Source organism: Drosophila hydei, unplaced genomic scaffold (assembly GCF_003285905.1).
Source record: "Drosophila hydei strain 15085-1641.00,03,60 unplaced genomic scaffold, DhydRS2 tig00008135-arrow-pilon, whole genome shotgun sequence".
Classification (NCBI taxonomy): Eukaryota; Metazoa; Arthropoda; class Insecta; order Diptera; family Drosophilidae; genus Drosophila; species Drosophila hydei.
The window spans coordinates 1,283,869-1,308,621 of record NW_022045844.1 but is presented as its reverse complement, the minus strand read 5'-3'; the positions used below and the strand labels follow the sequence as shown (position 1 = coordinate 1,308,621).

At 42.4% G+C, this 24,753-nt stretch overlaps 1 protein-coding gene across 1 annotated transcript; it reads right to left on the bottom strand.

Annotated features, from left to right (window-relative positions):
- Positions 1-22,789: 22,789 nt before the first annotated feature.
- On the bottom strand, positions 22,790-24,712 carry LOC111601096 (syntaxin-7). Its single transcript, XM_023317532.2, has 6 exons — positions 24,538-24,712; positions 24,097-24,329; positions 23,955-24,024; positions 23,716-23,860; positions 23,238-23,654; positions 22,790-23,180 (listed from the first exon to the last, which is right to left on the bottom strand). The coding sequence occupies exons 2-6, from the start codon at positions 24,257-24,259 to the stop codon at positions 23,085-23,087; spliced, it is 891 nt and encodes a 296-aa protein (XP_023173300.1). The 5' UTR covers positions 24,260-24,329; positions 24,538-24,712; the 3' UTR covers positions 22,790-23,084.
- Positions 24,713-24,753: the final 41 nt, after the last annotated feature.

Below are 24,753 nucleotides of genomic sequence, written 5' to 3'. Positions count from 1 at the left end.
GATCCATCGTCACTTGAGATACCCGCCTGGCGCCATAGCGGCATTGAGATTGCGTTGACCACGACTTCGAACGACGATATTGATGTGGGCTAAACTGTGCTCAGGTGTCGCTTCAGCTGAAGCACAAACTTGCCTTTACTTGGCTAAGGGCCATTGGGCCATTGTTTTCAATGGCATACAAGTCTTGAGCCGCGCCATGCCTAGCTGGGTGGGCACAGCCGGCACACAAATGAGCGCTCAAGTGCGAATGAAAAGTGTGCCAAAGCTAGGCCTACAAGCGTGCTCACACTGTGCTACAAAAACAAGTAGGATGTGGGTTACGAGGCGAACAGAAGAAGGCCTCTATAGCTCTATATGTTAGGTATGCGTATACTATATAAACATCATATTAAACAGCTGTTAACATACATAGATAGATTAACATATTCCTAACTACTGCTAAGTGATTTATGTAGACTAACAGCTACTTGCTGTTTAGGCCTTAACGCCTGGTAAGATGACATGTAATAGTTAAGTTTATTTTGCTTAAATTTATTATTTAGTTCAGTTATATATTAGTGCTTCAGTTTTCATATATATCAATGTTAGTTCGGTTGACAGTTTGAAGCAACTGTCTGAATTAAGCCTCGTAAGTCGCCATAGCCTCGGTTTTTCGGAGCCTTGAAATCAAGTTATTTTTGACCAAGAGACAAAGCTGAAAGGCTGAGTATTTTAAGGCAAAGCTTTATGGAGAAAAACTATGATTCGGCTAAGTTTTTGTATACATATATCAACTAAAGGTTCGATTCATAGAGAAGATGAAGTTCTGGGCGCAAACTAGTTTTGTTATATAAAGAAAGTGTTTAGGCATCATCGATCTTCCTCTCTTCACTCACTCTCTCTCTCTCTCTGTCTATCTTTTTCTTATGCTTACGCCAGCTATGCAAATTCAGCGCCTTTTGTAGAATCAAATTTTTGGGCTGCTGCGATTGTTGCGTTGACAAAGCCGCGCCTCGACGAGGCTTGAGTCCATTCGGTGTCAAAAGCAACAAAATTAAATGCGAAAACAACAAAACTGAGAGGAAAAATATAAAAGAAATCGTGTCGCAAATGAAAAAATATGCCCACAGCAGCCGTCGCGAGCTGCGAACGCAGATTGCGCGGGTGGTCCAAGCGGCAGAGGCGCGTAGGGGACAGTGCGCAGCGGACAAGATAAACAAAGCGTTGGCGACAACAGCAAAATGTTGCACTGTTTGCTTAGCGATAAGGACGCACACGCACACACATACATGAGCAGATGCAGATGCAGGACACAGTTCGCAGGACAACAATGACACACGCACATGTGTGTGAGTGTAGTTGTAATCAAATCATTGACAGAGCGACCCAAAAGCGACCCAATCATAAATATTGACAGCTGCCGTCTGCGCTCGTCCTGGAGCCAGGCCCGATTTACATAAATATTATTGCAAGCCTAATTAAATGCAAGTATTAGCTGCTAGCAGCACCTACCACGCCCGCCACCCCCACCACGCCCATGCCACGCCCTATCAGGCAACAGCTGCACAGGAATAACTGTGAATTTGTTTGCTTCGCTCGCCGTGTTGCGAGCTCCTTTGTAATTTTTATGTTTCTCCCACGGTGCTGCTGTCTCACTCTGGCCTCGTATTGCTATCTCGCTCTGGCTAGCTGGCTACATATATACTTGTACATATTTATTTACCTGCCCAGTTGTGTTGATGACCTGTTATCATTGCGCCGTTATAACAATAAATTCTACTGCCATCGCCTGACGACGATGACAACAGAAGCGTATAATATTGTTGTCCTTGTTGTTCCTGTTGCTGTCGTTGTTGTTGGTGTTTGTCTTGCGCGGTTTTGCTGTTGTTTTGGCAGCTGTCGTTGCAATTAACCCGGCTATAATAGAGACTCGCCAACTCCAAAGTAAATTTACATTGCGTGAACATTATAGTTGAATATAACTGGACTTTAACTATTGTATTAAATTACATGAATCATTTGATTGTTAAGTGGATCGCAACACGAGGATGAGCTAGAGTCAAACCTTTCCAGTGCAGTCAAAACACAGTGTGAAAATCTTAAAATGTAAAAGATTCCCTACGTCAGTCTGTTCGTCTTTCGGCTTCCTCTTTATGGAAAAGCTGCTCTAATCTGAAGCAAATGTGGATCGTATATTTTGCTTCAAGATCAAAGCTCCAAAATCGTAAGATAATGCTTCAGCTTTGCTGCGATCGTTGAGCAAATAATACTTAATATCAACTGCAAGAGCAAATAGAGTAAACTTCCGGTTCCCTTTGTCAGCTGTAGAGTCCATAAAGCTATGGCCGAGTTTTAATGCCAACAGCAACAACAACAACGGCAACAACAACTGCATTTTTATGGCATTAAACAAACTTTGAGAGCGAATGTTTTCGAACACTTTTGAAGTTTTATTGAGTTATAAATACGCAAAATGGCTTTGGAGTTGCCTCGCCCAAGCGAAACTAGACTCGGCAATTTTCAAATTAAATTTATGATCGATTTATGCCAAAAACAAAACAAAGCAACAACAAAAAAGAAAAAAGAAAAAATGAAAAAAAAGCTGGCAAGTATGCAAATGAAAAATCAGCGCCAGGCGTCGACATTTGAGTAAATTAGCCTCTCGTCAGGGCGGGGCGCAGGAGGAGCCGGGGCCAGCCGACCAGAAGAGATCCGGGAGCAGGCAATTTATTGGCCCAGGCTGACGGACGACGCGTCGATGGCAACAACAAAAGCAGCGAAAATTATGTGCAGCCGGCAAGAAAATTGCAACAACAATTTTGATTGACTGTTGCGCTTGAAATGCTTTGATCTGGGTCTTGCCAGCAAATTGGGGGAGAGTGAAAGGATGCAGCAATGCTAGCGACAGCAGTTGCCAGCTGACGCCAGCAGATGGCGCTCAATTGGTGATTAACGTCGACGCGTCGTCCCCCATTGGGTAAGGTCGTCGAGTGCAGCGAATGAAGCTATCGCCAGCATATTTGATTATTGCAATCTGATGTGCAGTTTATTTTGCTTATCAGCTCTGGGTGCTTTGATGTCACACAGTTGGCATTGGCTCGTCACCGGGCCGTAGAATGTTTATGCCAGTCCAACCAGTCAGCCGGCCACAAATTTTTGGGCCATTTGATGCTGCCGACGTCAACGAAGTTGCCAACCAGTTGGCGCGACATAAGCAAATAAATAGCAACGCCAAATGAATTTGAATTCGAATTCGAATTGGAATTGGAATTGGAATTGGAAACAGAATCCGCAATCAATGACAGAAATAGAAGCTGCAAATTCAGCACTATCAAAGTGCGCGGCTGCCGTCAGGCCCAAGTCAAATAATCACCACGAAATTCACACACAGCTCTGGCTGAAGATATCGTAAAGCGAAAAGAATAACAACAACAGCAGCAGCAGCAGCAGCGACTCGTTGCCTGCAAATACTTACTAAACGCATTGTTTATTTTTGAATTTTGTTGCGCGTAAATCACGGAAACGACTTCTTACCAACTCGCTGCCTGGTTTCTTCTGCGCGGCCAGACAAATTGTCGACAATTTCCATGGAAGTGCCATAAATCAAATGAAAGCTTCCCCCCCCCCCCCCCCACACACACACACTGTTTGTGGAATTGTGTGTTAATTGTGTTTTCAATTTACATATTTTGCTGGAAATTTAGAAAACTAAATCGAATATCAATCAAAATTCTTAACAAATAGACAAAACTGAGTTCTTATTAATTTCAGCATAAAACTCAAACAATCCCATGCTATAACTGATGCTAGATCTTCTGTGCAAACAATCCAAATCAAAGTAAATATTTTCCTTCTAGCAAAACGTAGCTGAAACTCGAAAGATTTTCATGCGAAATGTCTTTATTTTGTCAATTTATGTTTTTTATTTAGATAACTCACATTTGCTTTATTTAAGCAAATCTGAATACAAGTCTTGCATTAAAATAGTTCACATCTCAGATCTAGTCTAGCTAAGCGCTGGCATGCCTGGCGTATACGTGATGTCTATGAATTAAATTGAAGCACTTGCGCACAGTTCATTGTATGAATGAATGAATGAAAAAAAAACCATTCAACAAAACAAAAGTCTGAAACATTTGGTTTTTCGTTTCGTAACATTGGTCGCTTCGAGCAGCGGGGGCAGGAGGAGGCTGTGGCCCCCTCATAGCTAACCCAGTCGCCAGGCGAATACCTCATGCAGCGCACACGTCCAACAATTGGAGCTTTAGACTATTGTTTAAACAATTAACAATAACATAAATGCATGCATAATTGCAGCGATATCGTGTGTAATTTCAAGCGCTTTCGACGGAAGCCCGCGCCCCACGACACCCGCCAGCGAGTCGTCAACATTTCGAGGCGTCTGGCTCCTGTGATCGATAGCCCCCACAGCTATTTGGCTCGGCCCTGCAAACAGGTGCAGCACTTAGCTGCTCTCAAGTGGCTTTTGGCATTGTCAAACTGTGTAGCTCATTGAATTATAATAAGTGCATGGCGCAATAACTGGATGAGTCTGCCAAGTCCAGCCAAAGACCACAATCCGGCGCGCGACCTACACTGGCGCCAAGGTGTTTATCGTCGCCTGAAAGCTAAACAAACCACCAGACGAGGAGGGCAGAAGCTGTTGCATTGTTAGCTACGGGCAGGGGTAAGTTCATTGCGCCACAGGCGCACTGCAGATTTATCGCCCACGGAGGTGGTAGCGCGTCTTCCACGTGGCTATAAAACAGACACCCAAACTGGGCTGCCATAGCGCCAGCTCATGCTGTGCTGCAGTCGGGTCTTTCCTAGTCTCTGATGCGTCTAACGCTAATCCCTAACACCTACCACTTTCAAGTCCAATTCGCTGTGGACAGTGGGCGTGTCTACTCAGTCTACGCCCAAGATCAAGTGTGAGCAATAATATTATCATATTCGATAGGAAAAAGTGTGAAAGGCGAGCCCAGTTGGTGGTCAGCTGAAACACTCAATTAGCCAGAGTCCATGTGCTGACAGTGAAAAGTGTTGCATGTGGTCAACGTCCATGGCCCATCAGCTGCCACTTGCAGCTCCACTCGGCTATCATTAATCTAGATCCAGCTTTCACTTCAGCTGCTGCTGTTGCTCTCAAGGGCACTCCTGGCCATGTTTACGGAAGCAGCAGCCAAAATAGTTTTCATTGGAAATATAATAATTGAGATCGCAGAGGCAGAGGCAGAATAAACTGCGCCTGAGCGACTCATTTGGAAACGGATTTTCAGATAAATCTATCGGCTGCATTCTGCAGTTTATATATGAACCATATGGCAGCCGTGGTCCAGAGTCGAAGTAGGTGCTAATTTATGGTTACGACAGCATCCAGCGCTAACAAAAACAGACATTGTATTTTGGCATTTGAATCTGCATCGATCTGCCCTCGCCTGGCAACCACCTAATTGGCATTGGGATCGGGTCAGCTCGTGGATCGCTGCATGGGTAGCGGCACGTTAAATATTTATTGCTTTGTTTAGTTAACCTAAATTATAGAATAAAATTATAAAGCCAGCAGGCAAGATGTAGCATCCCAGAATCTCTAATTCCCATCTAAACTGTACTGATCGGATCATAGATCATAGCGATCTGGCAACGCTGTCTGTACGCTCTCTGCCAGTTCGGATTCAGATCGATGGATATTAATTTGTTTGCAAACACATTTCGAGCGTTTTGCCCAATTTGTAGCCGAAAGTATCTGTAAGATATAACACATGCCAAGCTCGTGCAGTCCACGGTATCTGCATCTCTAGCTGTAGCTGTAGCTGTAGCTGTAGCTGTGGATGTATCTGTAGCTGTGGATGTGGATGTGGATGTGGCTGTATCAGCGGCCTCCTCAATGTCTGCTGCACTCATGCTGAGCGTCGAAAAGTCTACGATTTCCGTTCGTCATATAAATCAACTGAAAAGCCTAAAGCAACAGCATTTCTACATTTTTATTGGTGCTGAGCATCTATTCTTTTGCTGCTTCATCGTCCAGCGTGCTATTTATTTGTGCATAATAAGCTGTTGGGCGTGGATGGCAGGGCAGGTCGTGGGGCCGTAGACGCCAGCCTGGGCCGTGGGTGTGTAGCCGATGGCTGATGCCTGAAAATTTGTTGTCGATATCAAAATACCAAACAAATCGTCAGCTCGTCATTTTTCAGTCAGTTTTTTCTTCAATTTGTTATGGGCGAGAATGTGAGCAGCTAACGTGCATATATTGTGGCTGCCAAAAGTATGACAACAACATGTGATCGATTGGTATAGAAAGAATAGATATATATGGTTAGATGTATAGAAATAAAAATAGAAGATAGGCAGACAGATAGATGCAGAGATAGATAGATGGATAGGTTAATAAATTAATAGATAGATTGATAGAGAGGTGGATAGGTGGATAGATACATAGATAGATAGATATATAGATAGAGAGATAGAGCGCAGCATTCTCTCTATCTAACAGATGATATATCTATGATAAATAATTGAATAGATGGATAGATAGATACATGGATAAATAGATTAATAAAGGAGATCGATAGAAAAATATTGATTTAGGCATCAGGCATCGATGGGTTATAATATGGATTATTATTCGGCTTATTCTCTTAAATATGAATATCTAAAAAACTTAATTTCTAATATATTTATTTCCATCTAATTACCCGCTATTCCTTCCCTTGTTCTCTCGCTAAACAGCTGCTGTACATGCACTTCTGTTAGGCACTGTTCACATGCCAACCTATAGACATTGGGGCGCGCATGTTGTTTCTTATTTATGTACATACATATGTAGTTTTGTTGCTGTTGTTGCTGTTGTTGCCTCTGCTGTTTGAGAAACAATTCATTAATGAATTTTAAAACGCTTCTAATCGATCGTTTGCGCTATAATTAATGTCAGCCGAAAGGCAATTGGAATGTGTGGCGTGAATTGGTTGCTCGGCTATAGGACGTGATTCATGAACCGACCTAAGAGTGATCTGCGAATCGCACCTGCACCTGCACCTGCTGGGCCACGTTGACCGACATTGGCAACTGGCTTCTGCGGCTGACCCAAAAACCATAATCGAAATAGATATAGGAAGTGAATTATCTCTCTATTTTTGCCGATGCGTGGAATGCGCTAGAATTCGGTGCCCTGCCCCACTTGCCCCACACACATTTGTATTTATTTCGCTCATAGCCTCATGGGATGTGAAACACTTGGTGCCGCGCTGTCTGCACGAGCCGCAGCAATAATAACAAGAACAATAATAACTACAACATCGGCAGTGGTGGCGGTGGCGGTGGTGGCGGTGTCGGTGGCGGTGGCAGCAATAATTGTAACAACAACAAACATCAACACACGCGTCTACTGCATATTTATGCAAGAGCCAACCACCAGATGCAAATGGATATAACTCAAAAACTGGCCTGACCCGAGGAGGCTGTGCGCTGTTTTTCCACGCCTTGCGTGAAAAGTGAAAAGTGTTGAGAAAAATATATGAAACAAATGCCAAAGTCAAGCTAAGACAACGACAGACAAGCCAACAGACTAGACCAAATGAGCGAAGACTCCAGTCGACTCGAGAATTGTTGTAATTTTTAACCAGTTTACTGAGCAAATATTTTATCAACATATTTTCAGAGACAACAATCAAATGTTTGTCTTGAAAATATTTAAATATTTACACTGTGAAAACAACTGCAGCCAAGAAGACGATGACGAGCAGGAGGAAACTGTGCCCCAGACTTTGACTCTTTAAGAAACGGCGAATAGCTACTAAGTCATACATATATGTGGCTGTAAGCTGAGGCTAAGTTAGTCAGGGGCGTGGCTAGGCAGAAGGCGAGTGCTAAAGGCTGTTGTCATGGCAGCGGCAGCATCTGCTCTGCGACAGTTCAAAGTGAAACTTTAGTTAACAAGAACTTGGCTAATTAATTTAAAGTATAGCTTATATATAAATAATATTTCGTTGCCAAATCTAACTATCAGTTACCTGAAGATCATTCCATGAATTGCATCCAAGGAAGTTGTCAATTAGCTCAGAAACACGTATCCGTCAGCAAGTTGCACTAATCAATTACGCCCAAACGTAAGCTGACAAACATATATAACACCTACAACAACAATAGAAAATGACATTGTACGTGAAACTGTGAAAATTATTCGAGCGTTGCAGCTGGAAAATGCGTCGTCAATGGCGCGCGGTTAAGCAAACAAGACGCACAAAAAACAGCTAAAAAATAAAGATGCAGCCAAGGCCTTGAGCTCCAAGTTGAGCATGGACGTGGGTGCGGGATGCTGCGACACACACACACACACACACACAGAGACGAGTCATCACAGTTTTCGCAGTCAATTTAACAGACGCCTCACTGCTGCTCATAAATACCCTAACCCAAAATGGAGCATATTAATTGGTAAACGTCTTTTTTCTTGTACTTAGTTTGACAAGGTAGTTGAGCCGCCATATCTTAACCCTGGCTAAGTACAATGAGCAATTTCCTGCTGCTGCTGATGCATTGGCTGCGACTGCCTACACATCAACTCGCGCACACACACACTGACAATTTGTCCTAAATAAACATTTCAACACCAACGAAAACGACGTTGACGACGACTTTGACTATGTGGCAGCGCAGCCTCCGTCGCCTCGGCGTTAAAGCGTCTCGAAAGTGGCGCGCGACGTGGACGAGAGAGTCTGTTAAATTGTCTGGCCAAACATATAGCACCGTTTAACCGCAGCCAGTCGCTGCTACCCCTGGCTCGCTCGCTTCCGCAGCGACAGCTTCTCCTGCCGCTGCCGCTGACGCTGCCGCAGCCCTTGGCAGCCAAGCGTCGCTCATTCGCCGTCGCAATATGCTAAATAAACATTGGGCCACGTCATGGCTTATTGAATTGTCACTTATGCCCGAATTTGAGTTTTTGTTGCGGCTCCTGCTCCTGCTCCTGCTGCTGCTGCTGCTGCGTCTCGCTTCACCCTTCTCCCCTCTCTCCAGCTCTTGACAATGTTTGTCACAATTTCAATGGGCATTCATAATGGCGACTATCTGACGTTTCCTTCTGCCAGCGGCTGCCAGTTGCCAGCAAAGTGCTTCCATTTAATTGGTTTTACTCCCATGGAAATTCAATTTCAGCACTTTGCAACTCTCAGGGCTCATGTGCCTCACATGAGATACCCTAACATAATCAATAATCGATTTATGTTGTTTACACAAAGCGCAAAAGAAGCCGGAGAATTCAATTTTGAAATGAATTCCACATTGTTTATGTGGCTTAAGTTAGTATAGATGAAGATCTTTAAGCAGAGTTCTTTTGATGGACTTGCCATGCCTTGCATACCTCAATGTTTATTAATTATATTTAATACTATGTTGTTCCAGATTCATTCATTATATCTGCACATGTTTATGGGATTTCCATGCCCACATCATTAAGCTAAATTAATTAAATTCGCCTCGAATCGAACTGGCTAATATTTTACTATTGCTTAAACAATATAAAAATTCTATATAAATCACACTCTTATATAGCCCACAAATCAATCAATTCACACAGTTGGCTGTCTTTCATATTAATTAACTCCCACACACACGCACACACATGCACACACACACCTGTGTGCAGTGATATAGAAATCAAATTATGCACTGACAATTTAATTGAAATATTGCAAATCTATGCGCCATAAAATGTTAGAACAAATCAACAACAACAACAACAACAAAGGTAATAACAATTGAAATAACAAACAATAAATGGCAATCAAAATTGAAATGTTTCAAGCTTCATTTAAAAATAAAAAGCATACACTATGTGCATTACATACACACACATGTATATATATATATATATATATATATAGATACATTTGAGCAGCATATGGAGCTGCACAAATTGATCCGGCGGATACATTTCAAATAAATAACAACAAAGCGATAGATGCAGACAAAACAGCGTTGCTCTATTACAATTACAATTAGAATTTTCCATGTTCAATTTTCATTTTGCATTTTCCATTTTCAATTTCAATTTCATGACTTCCGTTTAATAACAAATAAATCGCATAATCCAAAACATAATATTTTTACAATTAAAATTTCAAATAAATTTTAGCAAAGCAGCAGCAGCAAATCAAAGCAACTACAACAACAAAGGGAGCGCAGTAGCAAAAATAACAACAATAACACACACACACACACACACACACACAGATTCAAATACAATAAAATAAATTAGCACAATCGTCAAAATTGAAAGCAAAAAAGATACGCAAATATAAACGATTATTGACACAAACACAAAGCCAATAAATGATTAGGCTGGCAAGTGGGCGGGGCATTGGGCGGACGGTCGGTCGGTCGATTGAGATCGATTGTGCGTTGCGCGCAAATAAACAGCGAAATTAGCAAAATTATGCAAAACGATAATAAACATAAAGCAGGAGACAGCAGCTAGGAGACAGCAGACGGGCGACCTGGCCAGGTTTTTCGGCAGCGTCGGCCTGTAAAAAATCAAAAATCGCAAGCAAAATAAATAAATAAGCGACGCGCATGAAATAAAAATTAATCAGCCAAAGCCAAAAAAAGCCAAAAAAAAAGCCAAATTACATATAGGAAAAAAGCAGTCGAGCAGCCATTTTCGATTTTGCATTTTTGTGTGTCGTTTGGCAAACTTTTTCATAATCTTGGACCAGAAAGCAAAGAAAAAAAAACACTAATAAAGCTTTTGCACCTTTTGCGGCATTACAGCAGCCAAGCTGTCTCGCTTGCACAGCGGCATACAGGCCATCGCCTTGTCTCTGTTGCACGCGCTCTCTCACTCAGGCGCAGTTCACACCTTGGCTAAACCTTAGCAAAAGTATCTATCGTGCATAAATATTTATGTATCTAACTGGGGCGTGCCGCTACAGTAACAATAACAACAAAAGCAACAACAACAACAACAACAAAAGCAGTAGCAGCAGCAACAACAACAACGAAACAAGTTTTAGCATTTAAATGAGCGCCAAAGTTCGCCAAAAATTGTTTTGTTGGCTCCGCCCACTGGCAGCCGACGCTGATGCCGAAGTCAGCTGCGACTGCGACAGAGCGCAGATGTACAACTGTATCTCACAAATACACACACACAGCAACGCTGCTGCTGCTGCTGCTGCTTAGAGAATTTATGAAAATAACCACCTCGACTGCGCAGCCAGCGTCAGCAGCGACTGCGACTGCGGCAGCATCAACTCGTTCGGGCCGCGCAGTCTGAGTCGCAGCAGAAGCCACAGTCACAGCCACAGCCATAGCCAGTGGTTACTTCTGTTGTTGTTGCTGCTGTTGTTGTTGCTTTTATTATTGTTGTTGTCTTTGTTTTGACCAGTCGATCGCCGTTGCTGGCGCTGCCATTGCCATTGCCTAGTTCGCTCTTGCTCGTTTATGGCCGCCAGCACAGCCCGCACATAAATTACTTGCTTCTGCCGACCTACCGTTCGCCCGTTCGCCTATCCCACTGTCCCCGTCTGTCTGCATGTCGTTGGCTGTCCATCTATCTAGCTATCTATGTGTGACTGTGGCTGTTGCTATAGCTTACCTGTCGTCACATATACATTCATTTATATATATGTGTAACTTACATCAATGTATTGGTGCCATGTGAAGCAGTGCGTCCTTCTGTTTTGCCGTCGCTACTTTGACTCTGAGGTGAGTTTGGAACTCGTTGTAGCTGTTGAGTTAAGAGTTTATTAATGAAATAATTAGATAAAATATTAATATTAATAAATTAAAAATTATTCAAGATATTTATTGGATACATCATTTAATATTATTTTCTAATTATTTTTATAAATATATAAAAATCAATTTTGTGGCGTAATATTTGCAGAAATTTTGTAGACAATTAATTTAATTTACAATTAATTTAAAGCTTATTTTTTCATACTATTTTAAACTTTTATAAAATAATAATAAGATAATAATATTTATAATAATAATAAGATAAAGATAGTTTATAACAATAAAGCAAGCATGATGCATAGTTTCCATCAGCATATGCTATATATAAACTTGATTCTTATCTGATATAAAATTCATTTTTAGTGTGTTTCATGGTTTAAGTTTCGTTTTATATTGCTTGATATAATTTTTATAGTTATTAGTTGGAGTTCCATTCTTAATATATCAATACTCTTTATAGACTCAAGAGGCATAAAAGTCATGGCAAGTGGCATTTGAATCGATGCAACAGACATCGAATGGATCACAGCTGGTGGCCATTACACCTCCAACCACTGCAGGTAATTGCATTGCAGACGACAATTGGAAACCGCGACGATGGAAATTTTAAACCAATTAAAACAGCTGCTGTGGCTGCTCCTGCTGCTGTTGCTGCTGCTGCGTATGCGTAATGAAAAGCAAATATTAATAAATCATACGTGACCAATCAATTTCATACTGCGGGGAATGTCCACGCATTGCAATAAAGATACAGACTCACAGATACACTCGCAACTGCATCTGTGCATCTGTGCATCTGTGCATCTGTGTGTGTGTATGTGTTTACAGAACTTGGCCAACTGACGGGGAAGATTTGATGAGCGCCAGCAACTGTCGCCCAGGCGCACGTCACAGAATCAATATTTAATTTATAATTAACTTTACAACATGAAAAACAACGCTAGAGCCAAGAGCCAAGAGTCGAGAGAGCCAGAGCCCCAGATCCATGTTTCCATGTTTCCATGTTTCGCCGTCCTCCGACCTCAGTCGTTTATCTTTTTAGCACACAAAACCAAACTCGAGGCCTAGGTAAAAAGCAGCGGGAGGGTGGCTGCTCTTGACATAAGGCTGGGGCGGGATTTGTGGCGGCTTTAAACGTTTGCCACTATGGGCAATTAACGCGCCCATACGCAAACACGCTCCTGATCCTTTAGACAAACAGACGAGACGGTGGGCAAGCACGACAAAAAAAAACTGAAGCATTACGCAGAGATACAAAGTCTGAATAAAAAGCAATCGAGGGTAAGTTAGACCAACAAGAGCAAAGGAGAGGGAGATGAACAGAGAGAGGGAGACAGAGAGAGAGCGAGTGTACAAACTTTTCGGGGGTGCTAATTGAAAAACTCAATATTTATCTATGCGAACAACTTACAGTTAGAGCGTCAACTAACTCCGCTCTCAGGGTGGTTCGACGTGCGGCCATTTTGTATAGCTCAGAGAAAACTCAAGCGTACTCTAAGCTGAATCATAATGCTGATAATCATGATTACGTTTAGTTGCTATGATCGTTGACAAATTTGTGTAACAGAAGTGGAACTAACTTTTCCCTAGAGGAAACGTTGTGACCTCTTGTAGTGGCAAGTGGAGCACAGAAATCAGTTAAATAAACAGGAAGAGCTCGGCTTGTAATTGAACTGGGGTACAGGCTAAGGCAGGCGGGCAGAGCAGAGCCAAGTGTCAAGGGCACTTTCCAAGCTGCGAGAGTGTCGTTAAGAAAATATGTTGATTCCAGTTTCTTAATTGTCAATGGAGACGATCATAAAAGCCAAATATATGTGAAGGCATTAAGAAGATGTAATGAATGAATAGGCCTTCTCTATGCGATTCTCATGATATGAAACTACGAAATAGAGGCTATAGCTCATGCCTTGATAGAATTGAGTATAAGCACTGAGTACTTATATCAACAGAATTCGAAACTATAATTACATTAACTTATTAACATATACATATACATACATACATATACATATATCATGTACCAACCTTTTGAGCTATCTTCCATGCAATTTCCCTGCCCATCTTCAAATTCTCCCACAATCAATCAATTAGCGCACAGAGTTCCAAGCCAATGAATGACTCGCTTGGAAGACGCCACAAAACGTCAATTGGTCTGATCGCTATTTAGCACCTATAAATATCTATAGTATATATGTATATATAGTATATCACATTATATTTAAACGATGTGGCCATAAACTGCATCGTCGTTCTGCACCTTTTTAATGGTCTTATTGCAGTTATGCGCTCGTCTGAGTTTTATGGACTTGCTGCACAGCGTAGACGTTGCGTCGACAGTTTTTTCCCAGAAAAAAAAACACATGCAATCAGCCCCCGGTCAAATACGGATACAGATACATCTATGGATATAGAAAGAGAGTGAGAGAGAGAGAGAGGGGGGGGGGGAGCAGCTGAGTCCAGGCAAATGCACTCAGCACTTATTAGGCTTTTGATATATGTAGAAATGGAGACGACAACCAAGACGAATGGGAGGCTAAAGTCTCTGGGGCGTGTAGCGGGTGGGCGTGGCTGGCTGGCCTGATGTTTGTATTATTGTTGGAAATAAACTCTGATTTTATATTGTTGGAATTAATGATTTTGTTCCCCTAAATTTGTTAATTACCAGCAAACAAATTTGTGTATACAAACCATGCTTGAGTTTTTATGCATTTTCTATAGAATTTTTGAGTGATTGCAGCGGGCCAAATGCGTAAATTGTGGATAGAAACTCAAAAGATGTTGTGAGAGGCAAACGATTCGACGAGTTACTGCTAAATATATACAAATATCAAATATGATATTGGCTCAAGTGGTTGGCTCCAATTGTCAATCTCTCGGTTACAAAAGAATCTCGGATCCACTGACCCACCACAAACCATATTAACCACTTGATCTGCTGCTAATTGCACTCCAAATGGAAAACTGCAGCGATCGGCATTAGTTTTAAAACAATGCCAAGTAAACAAACAGCTCGACATGTGTTCAGACATGGAGCATGGCTGAGGGGGACATGGGCAAAGAGGTGCCAATATATCAATTACATGTCGATGTCGATGTCGAACATAATGCAAGATCTAATGCAATGCAGCATGCCAATGACTACCGGAAAACCCCAAGCAACAAGCAGTGGAAAAGTGCCGGAGCATCAGTCAGAAGGGAGACAAGAACTAAAGCGCATGACAAGAGGGGGCGGGGCGGGGCGCGGGCGTGTCGTGGCTGTCAGCTCAAGTCAATCAAATCGTCAGTTAGCATCGCTGAAAAGCTACAAATGCCTTATTGTCAAAACAAACGGCAACAATTAGTTTACCAAATTACAAGAAAATATTTTTTAAACGTTCCACAAACATGCAGCGAGACTTGACACATGGTCTCTGGTGGTGCGTGGTGCGTGGAGCGTGGAGCGTGGAGCGTGATAGTGCCTGGTGGGTTGACTCCTTACAGCGATCAGGGGCGCTGTCACAGCGCTGTCCAACTGTCTGGCAGTCCATTTGTGGCATGTCGCCGGCATCTGTGCGCCTTCGAGCTGCAGATTTTACATGATTCTGTAAATATATATATTTATATATATATCTATATATATGTATATGTGTCTGTGTAGCCAAGCACTTTGCATTTGGCTCCCTCTCGGCTCACCATGTCCCGCACTCCCGCTCTGCAGCTCGCCAATGTTGCAGTGTGTTTTATTTCAAATTCACACGAATGGCGCACGCAAGATTGCTTGGTTTTGGATTTGAATTTGGATTTGGTTCTAATCTTTTTTTGTATACAATAACGAGTAGAGATGTAGAGGCGAAACCATGGGGAGTATATCTCGTAAATTAACGGCGTTCCTAGGCCCCAGCCCCGACCCCAGCCATTGTTGCCGCAGCCATAAAATAAAGTTTCGAGAAGCGTATAAAATTTATAGCGCCCGCTACCCAAGAAAATCTGACAGCGCACACCTTACGACTTGTGATTGACAGGACCGCAGGGGCGTTTTGTTGTTGTTGCTGCTGCTGCTGCTGCCCTAATGCAATTCGCATTTCAATGCAATTTCACAGGCAATTTCAAGCAACTGCACAATGGGCATTAGGCAGCTCACACAGCCTACACAGTCTACAGCTCAGCTGAATTCCCAATGGATTGAGCCATGGGCCTGGTTTAGATTTTTTTGGGAGCGCACCCTCATGCGCACGATTAGGCTCGATGTGAGAAAAATATAAACAGTTACAGTTAGTTCTAATGCTGTTCAGTTATTTAAGGTGCTTACACGGGTTGCTCTTTTATTTTTTACGAACAATTGGGCAACAATTTGTCTTGGTGGTGAGCTTAGCCTGGCCGCTGGCTAACAGAACAATCTATTCGCATTCCCTCTCTTCTCTCCCTCTCTCTTTCTATCTCATTGGACTCTCAAGCCAAGTCCAGATCCACTTCAACCTGGTGGTCCTTGCAACCCCTTTTTTGGCAATATGCCCCTGCTCCACACACACACACACACACCAAGAGAATTCCCACTTAGCATAACAATGGCGTTGCGACTTCTTCCGTTCAGGGTTTATGGAAATTAGCCCTATACACAGCCTCCAGCCTTCAGGATGGGCTGCGCTCGATATGCGTGTATCTCTCTCTCTGTGTCTGTGTGTGCTGAAAATTAATTCATTTATATGCAGAAAATTCAACGTTTTGTTGTTGCGGACAATGTTACAATGTTATCAATTTTGGCCCAGCGGCGACTGTGGCTCTAGCCAGAGCTTAAAGGTGTGTGGCCCGAAGATACGAATACAAATGTTCCTCTTAAGCAGCAGCAGCAGCAGCAGCAGCTGTTAGGTGGGTGTGTGGGTGCTTAGAATTTGACGATAGAGTTAATTGATTGTGGGCGCCTGTTGGCTAACGAGAAGGGGCGTACAGAATAGGCTTGGCTTGGCTTGGGATTTGATTGTTGGCATATGACAAAGACCAGACCTCAAAGATGCGTAGTTAATGCCGCAAAGCTCTGAGATATATAAACTGAATTAAGCTTACCCAGTTTTTAAGTCAAATTTTGAGTTTTTCTTATGAAATGCTAATTAAGTGGGAAGTATGGCGCGGCAAAGAGGGGAGGTTTTAAGCTGGCCTAAACAGCTGAGAGTCCTTCCACAAATTGATAAATAGAATGCTTATCTTATATATATTAGTACGCTTTCATTTAATAATATAATATAATAATAAGAGACATTCACTTCACATTCACATTGTGTTTGAGGGCAAAAGATTCCACGGCTGTCACGCCCATTTCCCCTCAGCAAACCGTCACGAATGTAACCCAAAACAAATAATTATTCAACTTAAAATTTCGGGCTTTGGTCATCGCCTTAAGTATTTCCGCATTGCAGCAGAGCAGACCGGAATAAGTGTTGGACGAAGGGCGCGACAACTACTAATTTCCATGCAATTTCAAGTGCATATTCAAATTACACACACAGCCAGAGATGATATACTTAACTGCCCAAAATATTTGAATGGGACCCCGTTAATGAAATATGACACGTATTTCCCCTGCGCCGCTGACCCGACTTCAAAGCGTGGATGTGGATTGGATGTGGATATGGATGTTGTGCTCAAATATGGATGCCTATCACTATGCCTTGAGCTCGAGCCCGTGCCCGTCGTCAGCCCAATGTCAGAGTGTAATAAATATGAGACTCATTAAGAAAACCATAAATAAATGCAACGTCAGTGCATGACCAACAATTAAGAGCGAGGAGCTGTCCCAAGATGGAACCACGTCGAGCTGGGCAAACAATGTTGTGAGCCCAGCTCGGGCCGAGTCGTGCTGGATGCAGCTCAAGCTCATGTAACATGAACAAATAGTGCGACTTAGCTGAATGATGTCTAGAAATGTCGCCCGGCAGTCTGGCATGCTCGTTGGGTCCACTTGAGGCGAACAGGCGACAAATTTCGAGACCAAAAATAGCATGACACTTGAATTTGGATTGGTCTTTGTGACCGGGACAGGTTTTATGGTTACGCACTCATTGTATAATTTACTGTATGCAGATGTTGCTCGTGTTACGCAGCGTCTGAGGAAGCACGGGAATGCCGCTTGCCCCGAAATTCTATTGAATTTCCACAGAACTCGGCAAAGGTCCTCGTCTCCAAGTCGCTCAAACTCCTAGTCCAAGTGCCCTGTGAACTTTTGCACCTGTGCCACAGATATACAAATATACAAGAAGTCTATTATAAATTGTGACCCGAGGCTTCTTATGGATAAAAAACAATCAGGCACAAAAAAACATGTGAGCTACCAGTATGTACATAAATATATCTATATATACATATACATATATATATATATATATATATATATATATATTTATATATACTCCTAGCCGAGCCGATGCGAAAAGAACCTTTGATTTTCCGGCAGCACTCTTTGATTTCAAGCCAGGCACAGGCAGTGGGAGGTGCCTCATCTGCTCTGCTCTGGCTTTTTGCTTGGCAATCGATTGAACAATTTTTCGCATTGTCGCGCGCTCTGGCCAAGCAACCGGAGGCTACTTGGCCGCGCCCCATGTGTGTCCGATCTGTGCCCCCAGCGTGCATATGAAATGTTGTGAACACATTGTGCACGGGGCACATGCCACCCCCTCGTGCATGGTGCGACAATATTTACACTCATAATATTATTCGCGCATATGGACTTGAGGTTGTAATCCATAATTGGTTTGCCTCTTACGCAATAAGCGAGCATTCCGGCTTACGGCCTTATTTTATTGCAATTTTATCAAATTTACTTTATGCGGCAGCTGCATGAACGGGGAATGAACTTTAGACGTAAATCAAACTGTTCTACCTACTCCAAATCATAACCAGCTTCATCAGAGCTTCTGATAGAAAGCTCTTCAGACTTCTTGGCATACTTACATCAATCTGTGTTAAGCAGCATCAATTGTGATCAGAACATGCTAAGCTGAATCAATAAAGGACCCATCAAGCACATATATACCTGAAACATAAATCAAGCTTTTGAGCCCATACCTAATCATGTCTAGCTCCAGCTCAACTGTTTGATCAACAGCAAGAAACCAGAACGTTAAATCATTTAAGCTAATGCCTTTCCAATTAGTCCATAGCCCACTGCATCCGCAATGGCATATGAATCATTCCGCCTAATGAATGTGTCTGTCACTTGCTGTCAACACGTTGCTTAGTCGCCTCGGAGCCCCCTCGGATGGCATGATCGTGCAGGGCACACACATCTGACTCCCAAAATATGAATGGAGCTGAGAGCGGGCCGCAGACAGACTCTCTGTTGGGAGGCTATATTTAATACAGAGTGACATTAATGTCAGCCACAATTAGTCGTGAGGAGCGCCAGTGGATAAGAGCAAAATGCTACCCAAACACAAGAGAATCGAAAGCGGAAAATGGAAAATGAAAAAAACAATCAAAAAACGATAAACGAGGCGCGCGGAACGAGCCACAAGATATAATTTGACATGCCTCCGAGTACATAGAAGAAGAAGATTCATGGCTGGAAGATGATTTTGTTATTGCAGCTTTGGATTTCGATTTTGATTCATTTCTGGTCTGCTCTTTTTTTGCTTTGGTTTTCTTTTTGTTTTGTTGTTGGTACGTGTGTGAACCGCTGAACTATAAAATCTCTTTTGGCCATGGCCTTTTGTCTGGGCTTTGTTGCAAACTCGTAAACAAACAATTACACAACAAAGCGGCTGCAAATGGGCCACAGATAGAGCTAGAGACACCTACCGAAATAATAGAGAGCACAATAGACGCCGATGCTCAAGCACGGTGGCATCCCCCTATGCCAGCCAATCCCATCGAATCGCATCGAATCCCAGCCATCATCAATTGTTTCACCCCTAATCCCGGCCTGCGGCCAACAGACAACTCAATATACACTTTCCATTGCCTCAGCTACAATTGCGATTTTCACTGCGTTTGCGAATTTGCCGCCGCTGCGCTCGGATTGATCTTCTTTGAGATCACATTGCCCTGGGGGAGATCTCAGATCTGTTCGAACTGGGGCTGCGGCTGTTGCCGCTGGCATTGGTGTTAGTTTATAAAAAACAGCGCCTTCGCCGCGCATTTTTGCAGCGTTGACGCTTTTTTCGCAGGCGGCGCGTGGTATTAAAACCAAATCAGATAAAAGATATACTACGTGTTTATATTGAGAATAGCACAAACGATTCCAATATGTGGCACAGTGGTGCTTGACTAACAGCACATATTGAGACCCAAGAAACAAGTTTCAGATTTTTGTGTGTCTTTTATTATTATTAATTTATTCTTAGTCGACAAGTAATCAGCTAAGGAATATATAAATATAAGCTAATAAGTGCCCTTAACATTAAATCTAAATTAACTGTAATCAAAAGTCACAACTGTAAATACTAGAGAGATTGTAAGTACATCTCTCAGTGGAGCCATTCTAGGTATTCATCCACTGTACACAGTCGAGTAGCTAGACAGGCTCCACTGTAGCAGGCACATAAACGCTTCGACGGCGTCTGCGTCGTCGGCATAGATCAAAGCAAACTGCAAAACGGTTAAATCTTTTGAAATGTGCGCACTTTTTGACACCCAATTTGTTTAGAAGTGTACGCCCTACCAGTTCCAATATATAAAAATGTAGCTGCGAATGGGGCCTGAGAGATCGTGCGCTCAGTCGTGGTTCATGAACATGGGACGTGGCTAGGTGAGAGTACTTCATTCGGTTCGTCAGTGGGCCACCTTTTCTGCGAATTTCATTAATAAAAATGTCGAAAGTGTTGGGCGTAAAGTGTGCAGCAGCGATCCCAGCCCCCGATCTTCGCCGTAAGAGTCCACTCCCACAGACACACACAGACACACGCGCCCAGGTAGCACAATCAAACGAATTTCCATTTGGCGTTTTTGTTTTTAATAAAAATTCAAAAGATTTACAGGCCACAAGTAATTCCACTTAAATTGCGGTAATAGTAGCAGCGGGCGGGCGGGAGTTGCTAAAGAAAATTAGGGACAGGGGGCGGGGCCGGAACAGAGAGCAGCTCGTCATTTCATTCATAAAAATGTGGGCAAGCAAATGCTTAATTAAGATTTTTCCGTATAAAAACCAAAAAGGGGATATGAATTGTAAGATATACAGATATATATATATATCTATATATGTACGTATATAAGGTGTGTAAGTACTCGTAATAAGTTTATTGATTTGGGAAATGCCACAGCCGGATGTTTACGTCTCGGCTACTGCCTGGCTATGGCTAAGGCGAATCGTAAGCAACGTGTGAAATGTGCAGGGATTAAACTGCAGGCAGCCTATCGTTTACCAATACCCCAATCCCGTCCAGCAAGTTGCTAAGTTGGTAAGTCAATCCGCGCTTAGCAAAAAAAAAAAAAGAGCTGCGGAATTTCCATGTGCATTTCCACTGCTCCTCGGTGGCAAAGTCAAAACATGCGGTTTGTGTGTCCGCGCATTAAGTTGGGAAGAAAAGGAAGAGCAGAGGATGCGATGCAGAGGCTGGATTTATTTGTACAAAATGACTTCGCAAATGAGATTCTGTGCTGACCACCGAATGTGTCAATATTATCATGGGCCCGGCCTATGCAAACACAGAGCTCGCACACGGCGCGGGCTATCGGGGCTACCTGCTGTGCGAGGTGTGCATAGTTCTGTTAATGTCCAACACCTACGCACTCGAATCAGCCGCAACGTGACCTGTGGCCTCGGCACTGGATTTTCACTTATGAATGGATGCGTCCATGGCCAGCCGATGCCAAGTGCCATGTACATGCACCGATAATCGATGTGATTAGGCCGTGTCGTAAACTGAAAACCTCAGTCGACCAATCAATAATTTAATTCCAAAAAAAACCATGGTGACGTATTTAGACAGCCACTGACAGCCAAGAAGGCCCACAAGAAACAAGAAAAAATACAAATGATTGCTAACAAGCCGCATCTCTGATACCCTATCATAAGGTACCCCTTCAATATAGCAGAGTATGAGTAACAGCTGGCTTCTAGCTGTAAATGGAATGCATTTTTCAGAAACATATGTACCTTCTGAACCCACGCTTCGTAACATGTCATTGATAATTTCAGATTTAGATAGTAACAATAAGTTTAGTTAGCCAACAATATGACATAGTTAATGTGGCACACTCAAAGTTAGGGCACAGATATGTCTTAGTATTAAAAATAGCTGGATGACAGCGCACAATATTTGGCTGCCCCAGGGCGATAGAGAAGGAAATGAGCTGCACTTAAATGCATGCGAGAAAACCACTCGATGCCAACAAGTGGATAAGAAGCCACCACCACGACACAAACGATGCCCAAACGAACTATCAATGTCAGTGAATTGGCAAAAAATTTAAACTCAATTTGTATGCAGGCCGAGTCCGAGCCCGAGCCCAAGCCCAAGCCCGAACCCGAACCCGAGGAAACCCTTTACTTGACACACCTCAGCAACGGCTGCGGCTCAAGTGGCATCCACACTTACACACAGACACACACACATGAGATCGATACCGTCTGCCGTTGCATTAATGTGATGTGATGAACACCCAGTTGGGCAGCCCAGTAAGCACAGGCAGTACTTCAGCCAGGGGCTAAGCCGCTGAAGCATGCGTATCATCAGTGCACAACAAATCTTAATGATCGTTATGGCTATGCGCGAGGCGTTGATGACGCGACCAGAGCCATGATCGAGCACATTTTGAATGCCCAAATGGTGCTGAACTCCAGCCCATTCATCGATTCATTCATTTCATGCAATGCCCCGAAATGAAGTACTCGAAATGCTTTGTTAAAGGATTTTGCCCTGCATTGATCTTACATATAATATTTTCTTTTCGTTAATTTTATATTTTAATGTGTATTATCATGTACCATCGTATATTTATATACTTTGTATGTCACTTAAACTTAAATACAAAGCGCTAGCAAATGAATTTGGAAATGTTTTAGAATTTGCTGCTAAACAAATTTGAGAATGCGCCACTCAATCAATATAATACAATACAAAGTGCATTATTTATAAACATAATACATATTTATATAAAATATTAGATAACTTGTTAGAGAATAAGTATATTTATATAACATATGGATGTGTGTGTATATGCCTAAGCGCTGCTTAACTCTGTGCTAAACACGTTTCGATTCATGCAACTGAGTTGACAATTTTTTAAGAACTTTTTAGCCAATTAGTGTTTTTTTTGGTTTAAATGAAATTATAGTATTAAAGCCACACATGTGTCTAAAATACGGATAGAGGCCTGCATGGGGCAACACTTTTCTTTGCACAACAATTTACTAGTTTTTATTAAAATTTTTTTTTTGATGTTTTTAGTATATTGGATTCCCATGTTTAGTTCTTAAACTGAAACACCATTATTAAAACGATGGCTAAAAGAACAGCGGTCAGGATGGCAGCCAGTATTAGCTTCTTCTTTCGCACTTTGTTCTACAATAAATAATAACCATTAAGATTAAATGTATAAAAGACATAGTCAGCATTTACCCTGTAAGAACTGGCCTTGCGCAAATTTTCAGTGCCTTGCGAGACAAAAATGCTTGTTTGCTCCACCTGAGACTCAATCGAATCGACAGTTAACCCCTGCTCGTAGACCATAGCACCCAGATTCTTGTAGATTTCATTGACCCCCACTATGTTGTTCTCCAGTTCGCGTATAGCACGCTCCTGTTCCTCCAGGGCTTGCAGGTCAACATCTTCCTGCATTTGCGTTTGTATTTGCTGCTGCTGCTGTTGATTTGATTTACGATTGAAGAAGTTGTCCTCAAAGAAGGAGCCATTGTCATTGCTACTGGCATTGGTGCTGGTTCGCGTCGAGCCAGGTGGATGTGAAATACTGAAGTTCTGGGCACGCGCCTGATGCAAAGCGCTCCTTTCAATATCAGCCGTTTTACGTTGAATAGCCTACAAAGCAAATGTGATGACTAACTTCTTACTTCGCTTATCGTAAAAGAGATTAGTTAACCTGGAAGGCGGTCAAAGCCGCTGTGAACTCATCTACCAGACGGTCGCGCTGAATCTTTAGGTGCCGCTCTTTGCACTTGTCCACCTCCTTCAACTGATTGTTTGTATCGGTCACCAGCTGCTTGGTATAGGTCATTAACTGATGACTAGGTATAGAAAACATATTTCATTTAGTTATGTCAAATATACGTATAGCTTGGCAATTTGATAGCTTAGGCAACACGCTCAACACACACTTACAGCTTCTTCTTCAATTCAGGTGAATCCTGTGGAGTATTCAACTGGTTGACCATTCGCTGCATAGTGGAGACTGTGTCGTGTGAATATGCATAGCAAGGCGATTAGTCATAGATGAAAAATATACGCCCCAAACTAGACTCACCATTTTGTTGGACTTTTTGTATGCTTGTCGCGATTATTTGTGCCAATCGCTGAAAATCAAACTCACTTAGGCCACCACCCACACCTCCTGCTCCTCCACTACTTCCTCCTCCTGCCACGCCGCCTCCTCCGCTGAGGCCATTCTCCATATGCTGTAAATCCATGCTTTCGTATGCAGACACCTTGCCAATATTTTTTTCAATGTGGCAGAAACCAGTTGTTACTGTTGCTTTCCTGAAAATTTCCAATAAATTGTTCCCAATTAGATAAATTGTGCAGCACTCTAATTTTCTACTTATATCATTATATGCGTTTCAGAGAAATACACCTGTATGAGAGCTTGTGTGTGATTGTATGAGTATTGTTTTGTGTTTTTGCTCGTCGAAGGGGGCCTGAGTAGTCTTTGTTTTATTTTTTGCTGATATGTCATCACATCTCTCACCTTGTTTGCCCTTGTCAACCTATCCAGGAACCCTTGTTATCAAAGCGTAATCTAGCGCATGTCCATTAAAAAAAAATTAATTGACACACACAGGAATTTTTTAACATAAACGAATAAATTTTGCAAGAAATATGTAAGTTTATAGAGATGGAGAAATAATTTAATGCACGAGTCTTATCGATTATTTTAAACAATCGTAATGATAGTGATTAGTGT

Excerpts from the sequence above, each read along its gene's own strand:
- LOC111601096 (XM_023317532.2), bottom strand. The coding sequence starts at position 24,259 with ATGGATTTACAGCATATGGAGAATGGCCTCAGCGGAGGAGGCGGCGTG. Across the intron at positions 23,655-23,715 it reads CGGCTTTGACCGCCTTCCAG|GCTATTCAACGTAAAACGGC; the intron begins GTTAACTAATCT and ends TTTGCTTTGTAG. Across the intron at positions 23,181-23,237 it reads GCAAGGCCAGTTCTTACAGG|AACAAAGTGCGAAAGAAGAA; the intron begins GTAAATGCTGAC and ends TATTTATTGTAG.